Source organism: Pavona decussata, unplaced genomic scaffold, assembly GCF_977016875.1.
Source record: "Pavona decussata unplaced genomic scaffold, jaPavDecu1.1 SCAFFOLD_912, whole genome shotgun sequence".
NCBI classification, from domain to species: domain Eukaryota; kingdom Metazoa; phylum Cnidaria; class Anthozoa; order Scleractinia; family Agariciidae; genus Pavona; species Pavona decussata.
Window position 1 is genome coordinate 1,160,001 of NW_028145943.1, and position 20,000 is coordinate 1,180,000.

The 20,000-nt window shown below is 38.1% G+C and overlaps 3 protein-coding genes across 5 annotated transcripts in view; all 3 read left to right on the forward strand.

Annotated features, from left to right (window-relative positions):
* Positions 1-20,000, forward strand: part of LOC146448546 (uncharacterized) — a 76,590-nt gene that overhangs the window by 54,684 nt on the left and 1,906 nt on the right. The gene's annotated exons all lie outside the window — the stretch shown is intronic.
* Positions 1-20,000, forward strand: part of LOC146448547 (uncharacterized) — an 81,732-nt gene that overhangs the window by 52,345 nt on the left and 9,387 nt on the right. The window lies entirely within an intron of this gene.
* On the forward strand, positions 72-9,406 carry LOC146448552 (uncharacterized). Of its 3 annotated transcripts, none has more exons than XM_085102475.1 (3): positions 72-471; positions 4,009-4,286; positions 8,105-9,406. In XM_085102475.1, the coding sequence occupies exons 2-3, from the start codon at positions 4,040-4,042 to the stop codon at positions 8,206-8,208; spliced, it is 351 nt and encodes a 116-aa protein (XP_084958601.1). In that variant the 5' UTR covers positions 72-471; positions 4,009-4,039; the 3' UTR covers positions 8,209-9,406. The 3 variants fall into 3 exon arrangements, with proteins under 3 accessions (XP_084958601.1, XP_084958602.1, XP_084958603.1); XM_085102476.1 differs by lacking the exon at positions 72-471 and adding an exon at positions 963-1,040; XM_085102477.1 differs by lacking the exon at positions 72-471 and adding an exon at positions 2,785-2,839.

The window sequence follows — 20,000 nt, forward strand, 5'->3', positions numbered from 1 at the left end:
AAGATCAGAAAAGATCCAATTCAGAATTATACTTCTCATAACATCTTTCAATAAAGTCTTTCTATAAACATGTTTAAAAAAGCAGATAAATATCTCACGGGACGTCACTTTTTCAATTTTAATTTTGTGTTGTTCCGCGCAAAGCATCAAAGTTTACGCCTCGAGAATACATTCATTTAAAAATCAGGAAATTACGTAGATCAAGACAAAAGGCAATGTGAGATTGAAGACGCGAAGATGTATATACATACTGCTTTCAACATATGAACATTTCGCAGAACCTTTAGCCGCCCCGATCATTGGCAAAAGAGCCCTTAGGCTTGCGGCAAATACGGATATCGGGTTCGGTTCATAAGTGCTTCAGTTAAGAACACCGTGTAGGGCTTTGCATTGAATTGACTTGAAACGCCGACTTTGAAACGTGAGTGCAGAATCTACAGAGAAATCCAGTTGTGAACGCTAAATAAGCTGGTAAGTATAACTTGTCACAATTTACGACCAATGACAGTTTAGCTCCGTAATGGGCAACGACTAAAGAAATTATAAACATTTGATATTCCTGCGGTGTTTTCGCTAAGCTTAGGGGAGTGATTTTCTACTTTAATAACGAAAAAAAAAATGACAGTGAATGAATTGAAAATGAAAACCATTTTGGAAACTTCCAGACCTTTTGCATTACAGCAAAACTGGGAACAAATCAAGCGTAATCTGCTGATCGCTTTTCTTTAAAGCTAGTATTTCCCTAACATTTCAATCTTATATTGACGCCGAACTGAATTACAAAATGGATACTCTTTCCAAGAAAATTATTGATTAGGTTTAATCCAAAATAATCTTGATGTTTATTCAGTTTGAGCAAACTAATGTTCTGTTAAAAATAATAAGTGATTTTTTTTAACGCCATTTTTGTCCTTTTATTAAAACTTCGGGTCGGGCATGCTTCTTCTCTGCGATTGAAACTCTGATGTTCGCTCATTAACATATGAACCTTGCCGACACATTTCGCCCTTCAGTTTTGTCTGGCTTACCTCCTTTAGAAAGTAAATCTCAAATGTATTGTTAAGTTTCACCTGCAGTAGCTTCCATTAACAACAAGAGAATGATATTAATCGTTTAGTGACATCATTTTCTGTCATTATTCGCTGCCGTTTCGGTTTTGTGAAAAAAAAAAATTAAAATAAGATGGCACTATTTTCTGATATTAATCGTTTAATGACATCATTTTTTGTCATTAGTCGCCGCCGTTTCGGTTTTGTGAAAAAGAAATTAAAATAAAATGGCACTATCTTCTTCAATAAATTAAACTCAAAGCGGATGTAAAACAACTTATAACTCCTTGTGCTTCATTCATTTATAACAGCACTTTAAAGCTATGTTAATTTACAACACTGAATTTACCATTATCGACGGTTTTAAGAAGTGTATTTTCGAACTCATTCTCGAATACTGCCAATCCTCCTTACTGTATTTTTCGGAAACCTTTCAAAATGGGATAGCACACTGAGTTTGGTTGACATGGCAATTTTTCCTTAATTCTGAAAAGGATACGGATATTTTCTAACTTAACAGCAACAACACTTAATGCATTTCTTTCCAGAAAACAAAGAATATGACAATTAACTGACGCATAGATAATTAAAATATAGATAAAGGTTTATTTTCATGTTCAATTAGCTATAGAGCAGCGATACTTAATTTTGAATTCGTAAAACTAGATTCTTTTAATTGCTAGATATCCTTGGGTATTTTTCAAGACCTAAAATTTATTGGCTGCAAGAAAAACACCAAAGGGATAAGGCAAAAGAAAATTATATTTGCAAATTTCCGTGAAGGCCACGACCAAGATCGTAAGGCTTCGGGAATGGCTCGATCGTTACCAGACCAAACTCGTAGCGAAGTAATTCGGTAGGCAACGAAATCCTTACGAAAACAGACGTTTACGTTGTTTGAATTAATTTCTTTCAAGACGGAGCGACAACCAGGATTTAAAATTAAAATTCTATGCAGAAGATACGGGGAAATCGCTTCCTATTATGCATTACGTATAGTAAGTTTTAAATGGGCCGTTTTGAAGGGTGAACAAATCTCAACTAAAATAGTTTCTAACTTATTAGTTCTTCTCAAAAAATGGCCTTGCGTATTTTAAGGTTTGGTTTATTAAGACGAATCCCACTGAGATTAATTCCTTGAATATTGGTTATAACTGAAGATTTCGTAATACAATCATAAGCAAGTAAAAATTAACGATAAAATCGAAGGACGTTTCGGAGTCGTGATCTAATCATTTTGAACTTGAAAATGGTGTCAGGACAACCCCCAAACGTTGTTCGATTTCATCGTTAATCTTTACTTGCTTATATATTGAAAGCCTTGTTTTAAAAAATGAAATAATTTTGGGGTGATTTGTATTTACTTTTTATCAACTTTTCGTTCCCTTTTTAATAAACGCACTTTAGGTATCTCCGGTGCTATTTACAATTCTCATTTTCTATTTTGTCAAGTTTGTCATGTTTGTTCAGAGTTCCTTTTCAAAGCATTTACCAACTTGTTTATTTTGTAATCCTTTAAACTGTCAATTAGAGGCTTTCCTTTAAAATGCTAAAATTTCCTGAAGGGCAATTTCCTGGGATTTTCTAAAACATTCATTACTGTCTTGGAGTTTGTAATTAAAAATTTCACCGAAGTGGAAACAGTTTGCATGTTTGATATCTTTTGTTTTGTTTGCCTTAGACCTCAGAAAAGCTATTTTAAAATGCTTTTAAGTGTTTTCTTCAATTTCATGATGTTGAAAAAAGTTGGAAGAAAAAGAGCAATCGACCGCTTATTAGTAACAACTTCAGTGAGTTCATTTTTTTAGTTTGTTTTTCTTGGCCTCACCTTTCGTTTCATATTGTTCAATTTGCTGGCTGTCATTTATTTCGTCGGCTGTAGTTTTGTTCTCATTGATCAGGCTACTTAATTTCAAACATGCAAATTTAACCAAAAATGATTGGAAAATAGATCCGCACTTACTCGCATGATCTTATGGAACCTGTCTAATATTGCAACATAGGTGAGGCTAATTTTACTTTTTGTGTGGTTTGGTCGTAACCTAAGAAATATCTTGTAAGACTAATAAGATGAAGCGAAGAGAATTCACGGAATTATCTAGAAAGTATTCGGTTATTTAAAACTACTGATATGTTATGTATCAAGAGCTCTTACATTCACCACAATTCATCAAGACTTGATGGAAAATAATCAAAACGATTTCTCGAACACTCGCACAAGAAAGGAAAACTTTGACGTGTAGTAGACTGAGAAAATTAATTTGAGTGGTTTTGCTACGACAGTAGAAAATCTAAGGGTATTAATAAATTCTTTAGGCTACCTTTTTGCCAAGTTTTGTTTTATTTAAATTTTGGTTCTTCGTTTCAAATTAATTAAATCTACACTTTATTCAATGCCGTTAAGTGCTTTATTTCTTCTTGTGGCAAACCAATACGATTCGATTCGATTTTGAAGTGTTGTGAGATGAAGCTTTCATTGAGAAGGATCCAATTACTTTTTTCTATCATATTTTTGCCAACCGACTGATACTTGTCCTTTTTCCTTTATGTGGTTGGTGGTATTCTGAATTTGTGGTATCCCGCTTCACCATTAGGTGTTTGCACCCATGTACAAAGGATGCTCTTTGTTGAAAATATCTGTAATTTCTATCGATAAGTCAGAGTTCTTGGCTAACTCGTCCCCTGTCTCTCTCTTGGTTAATGGCCGCGCTCGACATGGGAACGCTAGGGTTTATGGGCAACTTATGACTCAACAGTAACAGAAATGACTTAGGACAGTAGACGTGACGCAGGGTATTTTGTATATTTTTGGTTATCATTGCGTGACCTTATATGATCAAGTGATACCAGAAGAGCATCGCGGAGTAACGTAAAACCGGAATGCGTTATACATAAGAGGAAGCAGTTGAACCCTTGTAAGATGGATTTCTGTAGTAATATGTTTTCTCCGTATTTACAGGCTATCTGATCATTTTCCGTGAAGTGCCGCAATGTCTGATCGTATTGCGCTTTCTGTTCCGACAAGCAATTTACAAACACGCGCCTTTCGAAGTCATTCCTACAACCCCCCTCCACCGCTTGGATCACATCGCTCAAGAAGAACACTCAGTCTTCCAGCTCGAGAGAAACCAGTGATTCCACCGGTGATTACGGAAACTCCCGATTGCTCACAATTGCCTCACGAACAGCACTCGGCTGAGTCCTGTGTGCGTGTTCAGGCAAATTGTGATGAAATTGGTAAGTTGTAATATTAAAAAACATAAAAGTTTAAATGAGATTAGTGTTTTTATCATGATCACTCAGTAAATATTTAGTTCTTATTAACCGAGCGAGAGGTCTGTATGGGAGAATCTTGACCGAGGTCGCCAGTACAGACCGAACGCAGTGAGGTCTGTACCAGCGACCGAGGTCAAGATTCTCCCATACAGACCGACCTAGCTCGGTTAATAAGATGTTTACTATATGGCCAAACAGGAAATCAAAAGGAAAAAAGTGTATTGTTCCCCTGCGCGGGCTCAAGCATTTAGCTGGCTTACTTCTGTCACTAGTCTCCAGTCCAAACGGGACAAAAATAACTGTTCAAAGTACAGCTTTGTACAAACTTCGTCAATGAATGAAGACAAAATAACCGTTGTTTTCTTACAGGCTTAACGAAAATTTTCTAAAATGCGACCAAAAGTGCAACAAATTTTAATGCCTGTCTGTGCCGCGATCGCTCAGCGATAAGTTCTCATTCAGCCTTGCGATCTTTGACTGATCACCACGGAAAACGTTAATGTTAAATGTGCAGCCTTCAAAAATTGCTTGAGGTTGGATTTGTTGGACTGTGAAGACATTTTGCTGAGTTGTAGTGGAGGCACTGACTTGGTTCAAGTTCTTCGAACTGAGCAGATGTATCTGGTCCACGATTCAGGACAGTAGACATTGCTCGCTGTCGCTTGAGAGATGCTGAATGCTAGCTGTCGAGGCTTTTCAAATTTTTATGACCGCTTAGCTGTGCAACGAAATTTGTCTGAACATCTGCTTCGAGGAGTCGTCCAACACTGGTCTTCCTAACGGAGTGATTAGAAACCTTGTTGTTTGTTTCATCGAGTTTGGCTGAAGCAAAGGCGTTTTTGAGGAACTTGCCAATTTCATTCTTTCCGAGGGGCCTATCCAGATACCCTACTTCGTCACTTGGTTTTCGTCGGTGATTAACGGCGAGATAAAAAGGAGCATCTGGATCTAACATGGCTTCGGAACGATGGCTTCAAAACACTTTGTAAAATTCAACTGGGCATCTTCATTTGTTTTTGTTTTTGTTGATCAGACTTCCTTTTTCACGCAAGTGGCGTTGAAAACTTCGCTGGAAGCCGCTTGATGTACACAGTTCGTACTCGGTGCCATCTTGTTTACGAGCGGAGATAAAAAAATTCAGACAAAGGAAGGTCGAGCTCGTTGGCAGGTATGTTTTCAATTGCTCTAGACTCTTTCATTGACTCACAAAATTTCTTTCTTGCGTTTAAGTCGCGCTTAGTCTTGTATTGAGAGTTTTTGGATTTTTGCGTTTGCAAAAACTTCTCAATTTCGACTTCATCTTTGCTCGTAGCTTTCTCGGCTGGACTCAAATTTGCAACGTTTGCTCATTGTCTTTACCTGCTTCCAAGTTCAGGGCTACTGGTTCTTCCATTTAGTACTGTATTAACAGGAACAAGCCAATTTTTTCTTCTTCTTTTGTTTGTAACTTTTTGAGGACAAACGTTGCATTAAATCGGTCTAGATGCCGGTCTGGGAAAATCTAGACCGCCGTCAATATCAATTTTAGCCAATCAGGTTCTTGAATTTGATCGTTTCCAGTCCTTTTGAGACACGGCCATATAATAAAATTCTATATGCACTGGCATGTCCACCAATAATTTGTTTCATGTCCTATCGATCGCGTGAGTGGACATGTTAATTAAAAAACCACCTATAATGTTGGGGACCAAGCCGATTTGCACACTAGTTTACTTTAAAAAGACGCAAGCAGAACAAGAGACCATTTCAACTCAACGCCGCTTTGCACAGGCCCATACTAAAGTAAACAAATTACATCAACTCAGTGACAACCGAACAGTGAAAAATTGAAGTTGACTTCGATTTGAATTGTGATAATTAAAAAATGGACATGCGCGGAATTAGTGCTTTAAAACTAAACTGACTCATGTCACTTTTTTGCCAGAAAATTGAGAGTGATACTTGGGAATGCCGCCGCTCTCGGTCGGGGAGGAACGAGGGCTCCTTTCCTCGAATAGCGGTCTTCGTAAGATCAATCTCGTATCCAGAATCCTCAGGCTCTTTGGTCAGTGGGTGGTCGCCAAGAGGGCTCTGGAGAAATTGAAAAAAAAAGTATATTGAAATTTTTCGATTGGCTTTCCTGCAACGCTCTGCATTGTTTTACTACAGAAACCCTCCGGTGAAAAATTCCAGTACCCCACACAGGGTGCAGAGCATTAACAAATTGACGCCCGTTTTGTATGTGCCTGTCAACTTATCGATGATAAATTTCATTAAACTTTGACAATGTTATGACGAAATTTATCATCTGGATAAAAGTTAAACCAATAAAAAACCAACAAAAAACCGGCGTAATTTTTTTTTGCAAGAACTGTCAAATTTCTCGCGCGCTCATTGGCTAATATCGCGCGTCTATTCGCGCCAAGGTCTTTGTTTAAGGTGATTCCGCTGAAAAAGAAGGAGTGTTTAAAATTGTCTAAGACTTGGTCCAGTTCATGACTATGTTATAAGAATTACAAAAATGTAATAAAAAATGGGGGTCACCGTGCTCGTTTTTGTGCAACCTGGATGGCTATTATAGTAAATAGATGACCCACGAGGTTTATATTGGGAACGCTAGTAATCAGAAATAGGGAACTATCATTTCTAGAAAAAGTAATTTCTTGCATTAAAATATCGAAGCAGTTCAACAAAATTTACTTTAATCTTGGACGACAAACTATTTTCATTGAGCTGGAATTACGATTATGAAAGAAATTAAAGATTTTGCTGCTTTTCTTCTTCCTCGCCCCAGTACCAGCTTTCGGGCCCGAAAAGTATCAAATCCATTTTCTATCGACTAGTCGTAGTTTTACGTTCTAACTACAACATTAGAAGAAAAGCAAAGAAATTTATTATGTTATCAAATTGCGTAGCTTAAATTCATCGAGCTTATTGAATATTTTATGGCTAAAAGAAATGGCGGCCTCGCTCGCTTATCGTATTGGGCGGTACAGCCTGGCTTACAAAAGGAATTTCCCGCCCTCTTCCTTCCCCCAAGCCCCCAAAGGGAGTTGCCCTTAGGTCATATTCCCCATTACAAGAAATTTAAAGTGTTCTCATTGTTTGTACTCCATGTGGGCTTTTTGAATCGCTCGTCAGTAGCGTGGAAGCTTCACGTTTTGCAAACAAGCAAACAGGGTATTACCATAATGCACCACACCATTGCTTGCTAGTATGTGACAGGTTTTAACCTCAGTCGAAATTCAAGAATTGTCTGGGTGAGGTCCCGATAACTTACCGCAATCCGAAAACCAGATTATGTGCACCGTGTTGAGCAGCAGCGAGACAATTTAAATTTCAGATAACGAAGTTTTGTACGATATGGCCTATACTCTTATAAACCATAGAAATAACGTCATAAAATGTTCCAAACTCGAGCTGATGGATGTTTTAAAGCAGTTCCTTGTCAATATATCATACCGAATACCCAGATTGAAATTTAAAAGTAGTTCGAACTCCATTTTATTGGAAAAGTGGGAACAATTTCGCCACGCGAGAAAAACGTTGGGTACTTTTCTTTATATGAAATGTCATTTTTATTCTTTGTGCTTGACCTGTTATAGAGAATACGCTATGAGCCAAATTCAGCGCGTCAGTTATGGGGCAAATTGCGCTATAATCAATAATAAATGGATTTGGCCCGGTAAGATCTCGAGACTTTCGAGAAACTCACGCCAGGCCGAGAATGCTATGGAGCGCTGCACTGTTCGTAAAGATGCGGTTTACATACTGTAAGTTTCTTCTCCTTGTGTTTTCAGGTTGGTTTGCTCCTATTATTGGACTGTTTTTGAGTCTCCTGCTCTTCGCATGGGCGTGTTTACTGTCACTTTCTGAAGATGAACAGAAAGCATTGCTATCATGATCGTGAGAAAAAACTAGGGAACAAACCCTTCTCGAGGGTTCATGTACCTTATAAGTGGCACATTAGGTTTTGATGGGCCCTGTCGCCATTTTTCATGAAGAGGGGGGGGGGGGGTACTCACTGAAACTTAATGAAAGTAAAACTGCCATAACGCACTTTTATTTCACGGAAATCTCGCTCATGTGGGCAACACCTGAGACGATCAGCATTAAAGACTAGTAACTAGCCATCGACAGCTGTTTCGCTCTTTTTTGGCCCATCTAGACGAATCGTCACGATCCGTCAACATTTTTCACCCCTTCTTCAACCATCACTGCGCTGTCTTTTCTAAGTGTGTCACCAACTACGATCCGACAAAATATTCACGATCACATCTCTCGCAATTGGTAAGCTGACTTCAAGTAAGTACGCTTCACTTTCGTTTCGATCAACACGATCTGGCTTCCGGTAAGTCAAGTCATGTTGAGGAAGAGACGACGCGAGTCAGTTCGTGTGTATTGGACTTGACTTCCACCACTAATCATGAGGGTGGGGTACAAAAAGAAAATGGGCATTAAAAGAACATGAATACCGTATATTCCCCTATCTAAAAGGACGCGCCTGACATGATGTAGTGTTCAAGACTAGAGAGCAGCGTCTGTTACCAGTTTGAGATCATTTTGCCCACATGCCACACGTAATGTGCAGCGGGATTGATAACCGCGCTCCTCTCTAAGATCTTTTCTAAAATGACTAGCAAGATAAATGGAAGGGAAGAAGTGTTACCGAGTCTGTACAAGCCACAACGCCGTTCTGATGAGCCTTAAATAGGGCGAAACAGCTGTAGGCGAAACAACTGTCCATGCCTACTCTGTAGTCTCGGTAGCTAACCATTGCAGGTGTGGCCCACATGAAAGAGATTACACTGCCTTATTGAACTTTTTTCAGTGGAGTGTGGAAAGTAATTTGGTAATTTTCTTTACTTCTCTCTGTGATTGGTCAGCAAAACTCGCGCCACTTTCTCAGCCAATGAGAAGCAAAACCATAACCAATCGGGACTTGGTCGCAGGCGTTTTCCCGCCCTTGGCGCTGGTTGCTTCGAGTTCTGATTGATTCATTGCACTGGTTACGTCTCTCATGATTGACCAAAGTAATTACTTTGGTTTTGGTTTTTGACATCCAAATAAAAACCACTCTATATGGCAGTTTTACTTCTGTTTATTCTGCTTTTGATACGACAATGAACGGAATGCAGTGTACTTAGAATAATACGAATTGCGCTTTCTACAAACGTTTTCAAGTTAATGGGAAAATCTGGGATCGCGTTCTTTTTTGGTAACTGGTATTCTCAGACTATCTATTCCGTCATTCGAGAACGGGAATAATAATTTAAAAAAGAGCCAGAACTGTCCCAAAACGATGCTCTCCCCCTCCAACCCCCCCCCCCCCCCCCCCCATCCCAAACCACAGTTTTCAAGCTAGTTAATTGTCGTTCTTTTTCAATAGAAATTCGAAAATAAGAAACAAACAGATGAAATGCCAATATAAATTGATGAATAAACTATATACTTAAATAACTATATTTAACTAGAAAGAAATTTAAAATGAATATTAAGCATTAAACACTTTTGCAAAAATGACTGCAGATACCCTTCTTTCTTTGGTCAAGTTTCGCAGAAATTTATAAGCATACTTATATGAGAGAGAAAGAGAGAAAGAGAGAGAGAGAGAGAGAGAGAGAGAGAGAGAGAGAGAGAGAGAGAGAGAGAGAGAGAGAGAGAGAGAGAGAGAGAGAGAGAGAGAGAGAGAGAGAGAGAGAGAGAGAGAGAGAGTTTACGACAACCTGTATTCGCGAGATTCGCGTTTATGTTGTCTTAGTGATAAAATAAGTACATGGGTTATAACAGTGCAAAATAATTCTTACCTTTTATACCAACCTGAAACTACACAATTTCGCTGAGAAATTGAAATCAGCGAGCGGCAAGTTTATAGGATAAACATGATCACGTGGTCATTTCTGTCGTTTGCGATCAAGGTAATTCTAAACTTCTCCTGTTAGTGTTGTGTTATCCAAAGACCCATGCAGGAAGCGGTTAACATGATAATAGCTAGTGCCTCTAGCTATAGTCATAATTTCTCACTCAGTCACCTAAATATACATTCATACTTTGGCAGTCTCTCGTTCAATTATTCGTTCATATCATTCATGTTCTTTTTTTCCGACGTGGAGCTGAACAGTTTACTGTAGTTGAGAACAGTTTTAGGAACATCGTTTGAATTTCAATTTGGGGAATTAATCTAGGAACCCACAAATAAAAGGAAGATATGGATATGATTCTTTTGCACTCGTATGTAGTTTCCGTTTGTGATCGCCGAGTAAAAAACAAATTTTAAAACGGAAACGAAATTTCCAGGCGCAAGTACGTGTAAACATTGAAAATATAAATGCAAGCACAAAAAAGGAACATTTCCCTTTTTTCTCTTGACTGAGCTCCCATTTGCATGTCTCACGTATGTACATCGCTATATGGTCGTCCAAATGTTTCAACATCAGCTAAGTTGTATTCGCTGTCGCTAAATTGTTCATTCGTTGTCGTTAATACTTATTCGCTATCGCTAAATTGTACATTCGCTGTCGCAAAAACTCATTGGCTGTTGCCAAAACTCATTTGCTATCGCTAAATTACATTCGCTGTCGCTAATACTTACTCTGTCGCTAATATTCATTCGCTATCGCTAAATTTCATTCGCTGTCGCCAAAACTCATTTGCTATTGCTAAAACCAAGAGAGGATGAAGGTATTTAAAAATAAGGAACGGACCATGAGAAAGACCGGAGAGGGGGTGACAATTCCCCCCAAAAAAAATTCCTGTAAGGGAAACTTGTGTAAAAAAAAATTCTGCAAGCGGTGGTACCGAAAAACAAAAGTCACACAGAGGGGAAAAAAAAATTCCTGCAGACAAGTGGGTTTCTAAAAAAAAAAAAAAAAAATTCATGCACCGAAAATTTTTCTCGCCCCCCACCCCCCTCCCACCCCCCTCCTGTTTAATCTGATGGTCCGTTCCTAATTCGCTGTTGTAAATCTAGTCGATTTCATGGGCTAAAACCTACTCAGGGTGGCCCCCACGGAGTTCGTTCCCAGGCCTTCCTGGTATCACAGCCTGTGGGGAGATGGCGACCCGAAGGTTTATGACGTCGGTCTTGCTATTCGGATGTATTTTGCCATTGGCTATACAAAGTGAAGCGGTTCCTCCAGGGTTTATTAATATCCTTGCATCCATTGAAGAATTACTGTGTAAGAGTGAACGACTGGTAAATACGAATAGTCCTGCTGTGGTGGAAAGCGTGGTCAACCGATTGCAGCAGTCGATACAGCACATCAACTTCCTCAGCGAGTTCACAATGATGCAAAAGCAAGAGATTTATCAACACTCTATCAGGAATTACTTGCTATTTTAGAGAGATGGGAAAACCGAGGAAGACACATCAATCACTGCTGTTCAGTTAAGAGTATCTGAACTGCAGAGGGACTTCATTATCAGACACAGAACATGTTGATAGGAGTGCAGGAAGATCAGACCTAGAATAGATGTAAACGTTGAACAATTAGAATGCCTCCGGAGTCTGGGATTCACTTGGGCTATTATTACAGTTATGCTTTGTGTGTCGAGAACAACAATTTGGCCTATATGTCAAGAGCATGGTATTTGCAACCAACGATACACGGACATAAGTGACGCCGATTTAGGTGCGGTTAATACACGACCTGGTAACCTCCTATCTGTTACGGGACAAATAGATTTCACTTAGTTTAGGAAATATCGGAGCCTTTGTAGCCGTCAAGTAAAACCCATAGGTGTTGAACACCTGCTGTTCTTGCGAATAAGAAATGAGCTTCAGTTTGTAAAGGCGCGAAAAGTAATTTCTTTAGAATTTCCGCCATTTGCTAAGCTTACGCAAGTGAAATTGGGTTGTCGAAATACTATTGGTTACGGGTCTTATATGACAAATGTTCTTCAGTAAAAGCTTTTGAGTTCTGCCTGTAAGAGAATGAGTCAAGATCTACAATAAAGGCTATGTTCCTGTGAAGAAGATCTGGTCCACTTGATGTAAAATATCCCGGTAGGTAGCAGGGCACCTCTCGCTTAGCCACTGAGCTAAAATGGCCCAAAAGCCCCTGTTACATTTGGTGGAGAAACCGTGGTATCAAGTGGATCAAAAATTCTCTCTCACTAACAGAACAACAATGAACAAAAACACCCGAGAAACGGAATGGAAAGGCCAGGCTCCCTCAGAGACGACACCACTCTGAGTAACAACCGGACAGTCAAAAGAAACTGCAACGATGATTTGCGTTAAAATTCCAAGTTAATAAGAGAAACAAAGACCAGGACTTGCCGCCGAAAAAAAAAAAAGGAACAAAGGACTGTACTTGACATAACCAACAAGCTAGCATATTCAGGCAGTTTTGCTATTCTTCCCCGTACAGAGGATAAGATTACCTCCGTCAACTGAACTTATCTGATCATTGAGGAGCAAAGTGGAACAAGAGTAAACAGATTGAACATTTCAAATGAAAGTTTTTTTTAACATACAAACAGCAGCCTTCAAGTTCGTTTGGTTTTTGAAATTGTCGTTTTCATCAGAAAATGGAGTCGTATTCTAACGTTTTCTAACGAGTCGCGATTGTTATGACATTATTTACAGTATTTATAGCCACGAGTGCAGTCGTTTTATTGTGTTTATTGAGGGCCAAGAGTAGTCCACGTTTCCAGGACGCCGACAGTCCATGTTTCCCAGTCATGAATGTCCGTTAGGTTTAAATGAAGAATTTAGTCGCCACATAAGTTTGACAGGGCACCTGTCGCTTAGCCACTGACCTAAAATGCCCAAAAAGCCCCTGTTACATATCGAAACTCTGGCCTTACCATAGTTCTCGGGCACGTAAGGAGGATAGGCATTCAATCTAATCCAACTTAAAAGTCTGACTGTTTAAACACAAACACTATTTGCAAAAGCTTCAAAGGTATAATTAGTTTGAAAAAAAAAATAAAGAAATGATATATAAGAAGCATTTACGAATGGTCTGATAACCATTAACTTCTTGTACTCTTGTGCATAGCGTAGCAAGGTCGCTATTACCTTAAGGAAAAAAAAAACTTAATAATAAAGGGCATTAACGCGAAAGAAGGACTTGAATTTCAAAAGGAAGGAAATTAACGCAAAAACAGGATTTATTAAGACAACAGAAACATTTTTGTTTTTAACATTAAGTGTAAAAATCCATAAATGTTCCTGGAATTGTCGCTAAACATAAGAATTAAGTAAAGGAATATTAATCTGGCCACTTCGAGCATTCTTTGACAGAATCCTTAATACCAGCAGATCTCCGCAGTGCTAAATCAATGCTCTTTCCTTTCTGGAGTGTATCAAGAATTTGGGGCAAAAATAATGAAAATTAAGGTCGCGGAAATTAACGCACTACCTAACTAATGACGCGGAAATTAACGCAAATTTTTCAGAAATTCGCGTTAATTTCCCCTTATTTGAGGAGTACGCTGAAGCAAGATCATTTTAACATTTGTATGCTGCTACCATAAGATATTGACAAAATAAATTCAAGCAAAAATTAGCAAAAGAAGGGGAATTTTGGCCATTTGCCTGACTAATTACGCCATCACTATTCAATCATTAAATACATGAGGTCAAACCGTGATGTGCCTCAGTCAATGACCTTTATTACATTTAAGGCCAAAAGTTATAACACTTAGGACCTTTATTACATTTAGGGCCGAAAGTTATTACACTTAGGACCTTTATTACATTTAGCGCCGAAAGTTATTACACTTTAGACCTTTATTACATTTAGGGCCGAAAGTTATAACACTTAGGACCTTTATTACATTTAGCGCCGAAAGTTATTACACTTAAGACCTTTAGGGACATTTATTACATTTGAGGCCTCAAATTGCTGTTATCGAAGGGTGATTCAGTCAATCAGAGTGGGACGGTGCGGGGAGAATTGGACGTGGTACTCGACCCTAATTATTTATGTTCCATAGTCTCTAGTCTTCTAGAAACTGACAATCGCTCAAAAATAAACTTAAGTATCTTTGCAAAGGTTTCCTTATTTTAAATATGCATTAACGAGAAACGGCAAGTGGTAATTAGGGTATGTTAATGAATAATAATGTCACGGAGGCCGGGTATACTCCTCAAAGTATCGAATCATGTACGTAGTTTAGCATTTTGCTTCTACAAAGTAGTGACTTTTAAGTCCAAAACCAAAGTATCAAGATAAGACTGAGAAAAAATTGTTAACGAAATGTTCTCAAACTCTATCCCTCCCCACGGCTGTCAGATTAGTTTCCAGCAACAAATAACCACCCACCCCCCGTCAGGAGACTTGATACATTTTGGCAGAACAAGGATGTCTCGCCAAGTCGTGGGCAGATGTTTAAAGTACAGTCTGACGATATTAAGGCCTTTCCTGTTTTACGAAACCAGCATGTCAAAGTTGCGACATTTAATTTTTCTCACGGCCTCGGCAGAGTGTTTTGAACACTGAATAACTATTCACGAAGCATCGACAGCGATTTCAATAGCAAGGTTCATTAAAGGTTTATAGGGTACTAATAACTATAAACATAGCCTTTGTTTCGTCTTTGTATAAGCTACCAATGGTATGTTTTATTGCGGATTAAAATATAAAAGGTACTATGTATGGCGTATTTATTGACCGACAAATGAATAGCAGCGACTTGTACGATATTAAAAGGTCCAAAATAACATTATTTAAACTGTTATAAATTTTGTTATAGATACATTCTCGATTTGAGTCAGGTGCATTCCTGCTTCCGTTTATCTTGCCAATCCTGTAAGTTGAATTCGGAATATAGTTTTCGCGCCAACCCTTTATCTCATTAAGATGGCGCGCAAAAAAAATAGATTACATTGTCCTTCAAAAGGAAGCACTTACTTTCTGCCAATAAAACAAAACAATAAAAACGCGTTAACTTATTCATATTCAAAAAACGCTGAAATGTTCGTCAAAGAGCTGAAAGTAAGTTTAGGAGGCGGCGAGTGAAGAGAGCTTTCGTTCAAAACCGTATTCCCCAAAACAACAAGGTATGCTTTCAAAAACGTGGAAACGTAAATTTCCTGGCCAACTCATTTCAGCAATCTTCAAAACGAATTCAGTATGGAGTGGCGTTGTAAATTCATCCTACACTTTTATTTAAGTCGCTTGTTTTGTTGTGGGTTTGTGGTACACGATTATGGATGAACTAATATCTCAGTCTTTTTTAACCTGGGAAATCTAGAAATATAATCCAGCACTGACATTTGTTTTCTGTTATGGTATAAATATTTCGTTTTGCGGCTGTTAACATTACAAAAGCCGGAACTCTTTCAAGTACAACAGCTCGGATGGACGCCGAAAAGATACAGTTATGTAGTTTGGCCATCCATTCGCCCACTCGCAAATAAAATATCTATAAGGTTATAACAGAAATTTACAAGTTAAAGTATAATTTTAGTACAAGAATCCAATGTTCATGGCCGAAAAAGGAGAATTCTACACGGACTAATTGATCGACATCGCTCGCTGATGGGAGGTTGTTAAAAAGTGAATTGAAAGGCTCAACTCCTCTGCATTAATTCCTTATTAGTGTGAGGCCGTTTGTTGAGTCAGTTATTTCCTGTAGTGCCTTATGCTTCTAGATAACGTATTTCAATGGTCAACTTTGTGATGTTGACAGTACGTGAATAAAAAAAATAAGAACCGTTTTGAGCGTACTATTGTAGCATTTAGTTAATATATACGCCCTTGCCCTTGGTCATACTTCGGCTAACCAAAGTGGTTCTTGCTTGTGGTTATGTCGACCATTCAAACGAGTACTAGTGTTTTATGTGACAATTGGTTTATTTTTAACACTGAACGAATTTGTTCAAAATAAATCCCTTAAATTTGTGTTATTCTAAAGCCGAATTGAACTGTATGTTCCTGTGGTACTGTTTATTATTTCTGTAATTTCGTACGCTGGTTTATTTTGGTTCAGCATCAAAATTTATTCGAAATAAGAAAAAAAAAAATACTTACCTTGTATTTTAGCAGCTTCCAGACAAAAAAAAAATTAAATTCAGAATCCAATTGTCTTGGTCCAAACATTAGTTGATTAAGTTGTTTGCTTGCCTGTTAGTGAATTTATTTTGCTTTCAAGGATGAAACAAATCAACACTAATTGGGTTTTACTTGAATGCGGAAATAGACTGCGAATGTCGGATGCAAATTTGGTCTTCAAATGCAACACTCACAACGTATTCTCAATTCATTCCTATATCTTTTTAAAAACAGTTTATATACAGGCAGATGTTAGTAAAGGCACACGCTTCTGTAATGATTTTTTTTTTGTTACCAGAAGCGTAGAATACCCGCCACCTATTTGCATTTCATAGATTCATAAGATTGTTTTGTTTTTATTTGCTTCCAATCGTTGTGTATCTGTACAGCATTTATTCGGAGATAAGTCAGCCGAGCATGCCAAACTTCCTTCCCACATCCAGCTAAAAGGACATGACTTCGCAGAATTTACTATTGTTTATAGCACAGAAAGTTTTCGTGTCAGCTTTCGTCAGTATACAGTATACAGTGCTCAAGACTAATCATTTAAAACCTTTTAAAATTTGCATAACGATGGTTAATCGCTTTTCCGGCTTTATTTGTTCTCAACTGAAGAGCGTAATTCGGATAAGATAATGCAACATTTCTTAAACACGGAATCTGATTCCTCGCCAGCAAGAAGGATTTTGATAGCACAGGTTGAAAAGGAGGAAATGTTTTATTTCTGGAAAAAGGGTCTCGTCATAAATTGTATATAAATGTAAAATAAAACTTCTTGTTATCCAGCCTGTTCCATAGAAAAAAAATGGTGGTATTTAATATTACTGCCAGGTTTGGCTTAAATTGTATACTTTGATTAACAAAGAAATATTTACTGAATATAAAAGCAATTCAACCGCTCATACGGCAGTTTGGGTAAATTAATTCAATATGACTGATTTTTGGGAAATGGAAACCCGTTTTCGTTCAGATCTTCACATGTATTTTCACTAAGAAATTAGGTCCCTTAAAAAAAAAAAAAAGAATATTGTATGAGAAATTTAAAACCTACTGGCGTAATAAAATCACTACGCATGCAAACTGGCAGTCCGCGGATTGTAGACATAATTTATTTTATTTTTGTCTAAGCTATACTGACATATATACAATAGCTCAGAGAAACATTAACTGAAACATCGTTTGCACCTCGCATTAGATCGAAATCATATCCGGTGGAAAACAAAACTTAAAGAACATGGCCTTTTGTTGGTTCAGTGGACTGAAACGCAATACGCAACATTAATCCATCCAAACTTTGAGTTTGTCTTGTGGGCGGATCTGAAAGCCTAAAGTTTGGTAATTAAAATAAAAGCTATTGAAAAGATCTTTGTTGTGGTACCGGTCGTGTGTTATTATTACATTTTGCAATGGCTTTGCAATGTTTGCAACTTAAGTTAAGTGCGTAAGATAGCATCTTCAAATCCTATTTTCCTGACTATTTATGTACAATAGAACCTTCGCTACTGTCGTCATAGCCAATGAGGAAAAACAAAACATTTCAAATGAGGTTCTCTTTAATTTCACAAGATGCGCTTGAATTTAAGAGTTAAAAAACGTAAAAATTGAATTGAACATTTTATTCCTTGACGTAAATTAATTTTTAGCTCAGAGCGCCGATTTTCTCCGGAAAGGGTAGGTGGTAATTGTCTTTTTTGATTCTAGACGTTATGACGTTCTTTGTTGTGAGGTAGGCTTACGTTAATCCTGACCTCTTAAAACGAAGTATTTTGATTGTCTCACAACAATAAAGCTCTTAAGCTGCTATCGTCTGTAACGATAATTTATTTTTAGGAATACATAAAAACCGGTCAGATATATAGGCTAAGAGTTTAAAGAAACGGAACTTACAATAGGAGAGGAAGACAATTCTCGGAACCTTAAGACTTCCATTGGCTTGATCGCAGTTATTCAGTGCTGACTTTAGTAGGACAGCTTTTTTGGTATCAAAGGTGAGGCTGTTTGAAGTTGGTATATCTGAAAGATAAAATACATATATGATACTCAAGATATTTTTCAGTGAAAATTACGACTACATCTCGACAGCACACAGTTTAAAGACAGTCTACCGCCAGCCAGGCACCGGAACAAATTACAGCTGAAATTATGCAAGTCATGATGATCATGCAATATTTAGCTGAGTACTGTTATTTATGGATGCCGTGAGAAATCAAATGAATATTTGTCACAAGATAAAAACGGGAAATTGTTTGTCAAAAAAATATCTGCTCAATCAGGTCTTGATGTTGTCGACTTACGTGCTGGCGGCAATGTATTCAAAACGCATTAACCCTTCGCATACTAACAACGCATATATGCGTCGAAAATACCGTTCTGGCTTCTATGAATTGCTTCTTGTTTAACTTAAGCTACAACGTCATGATAATGTGTGAATGACACCAGCTGATGTATATTTCCATCATCAAACCCAGCAAATCGACTACGCCTCCCGATTTTCGCTGCATATCACCGTTCGTTTGGCAACAAAGTCCTAAATGCCAATTGTTCGGCCAAATAATAACATCAAAAATTACACTTATTTATCGTCAATTTTTAATCCAAATAATTTGTTCAAAATTGAAAAGTCTATATTTACAGCAAACCTCAAGGTCAGACCTTGGTATCTGACTGGAAGTTTTCCTCTCAACGCTTTCTGAGGGCTATACTTCAGCCATTTTATCACACCCAGTCTTGCGTATCTCACGTTGCCTCGTTTACGCCCGAAGAGAATTCTGGGTAATTCAGCCATAGCGCGAGCGTAGAACTCCTGCTCTTTCCATTTCATAGTTTTTTTATAAGTGTCGAGCCACCCAGTACCACCAGCAAAATTTCGAATCCATTGAATATTTTACTACTCCAAACTCGCCCAAATAGCCTTGGCAGGTTATGGAATCCATCCACAAAACGGCCAGAGAGGCAACTTCACTCGTGGGCCTCCATGTCTGCTACATAGCATGTTTGGCGACTCAGTCAGCATGAAATCACCTCTCACCTCTGTTTTCTTTCAGAGGATTGCCTCTACCCACATTCCAGCTTAATGATGCCAGAATGGGGGTTTCTGCAGAGGAAAATGGCTCGAAAAACACTTACGAAGCGATGATTTTACCAGATTCGTGCTCGTGCACTCGCTCGAAACAAACAACAACCGTCACTTGCATCACGTGACAATTTAGCCTGAGCCCACAGTTTCTTAAGACCGCAGATATTTTTATTTCATCTCCATTTATGGAGAAATTAAGTGGCTCAGACTATTTATTGTCAAAAAGTCATTGAAAAAAATACCACACACCTGGTATTTAAAGGGTTAAACCTAGTCACGTCCCAAAGGCCGGAAGGCACATTTATCAAAATCATTGAGGCAATTTGCACAAGAATAAATTATACGAATGAATTTTATTAATAATTATAATAAACTGCGTAGACTGAATGGGTCAGGAGTCACTGGTTCCGGGTCTGGCGAAACGAGAATTTACCACGAAAGGGAAGAGTTTTCTAACTTTAGGGAGTTCGAAAGAAAATTGAGTGCTCGGAAATCTTTTACAGCTTCAAGTGCTTTGCGATTTGTTATTCAAATCAATGGTCGGTCGTGTTGAGAAACACGTCTTAGATGTAACAGACGATAAATATGGTTCAGCTGTCACGGCAGGTGGGTCGG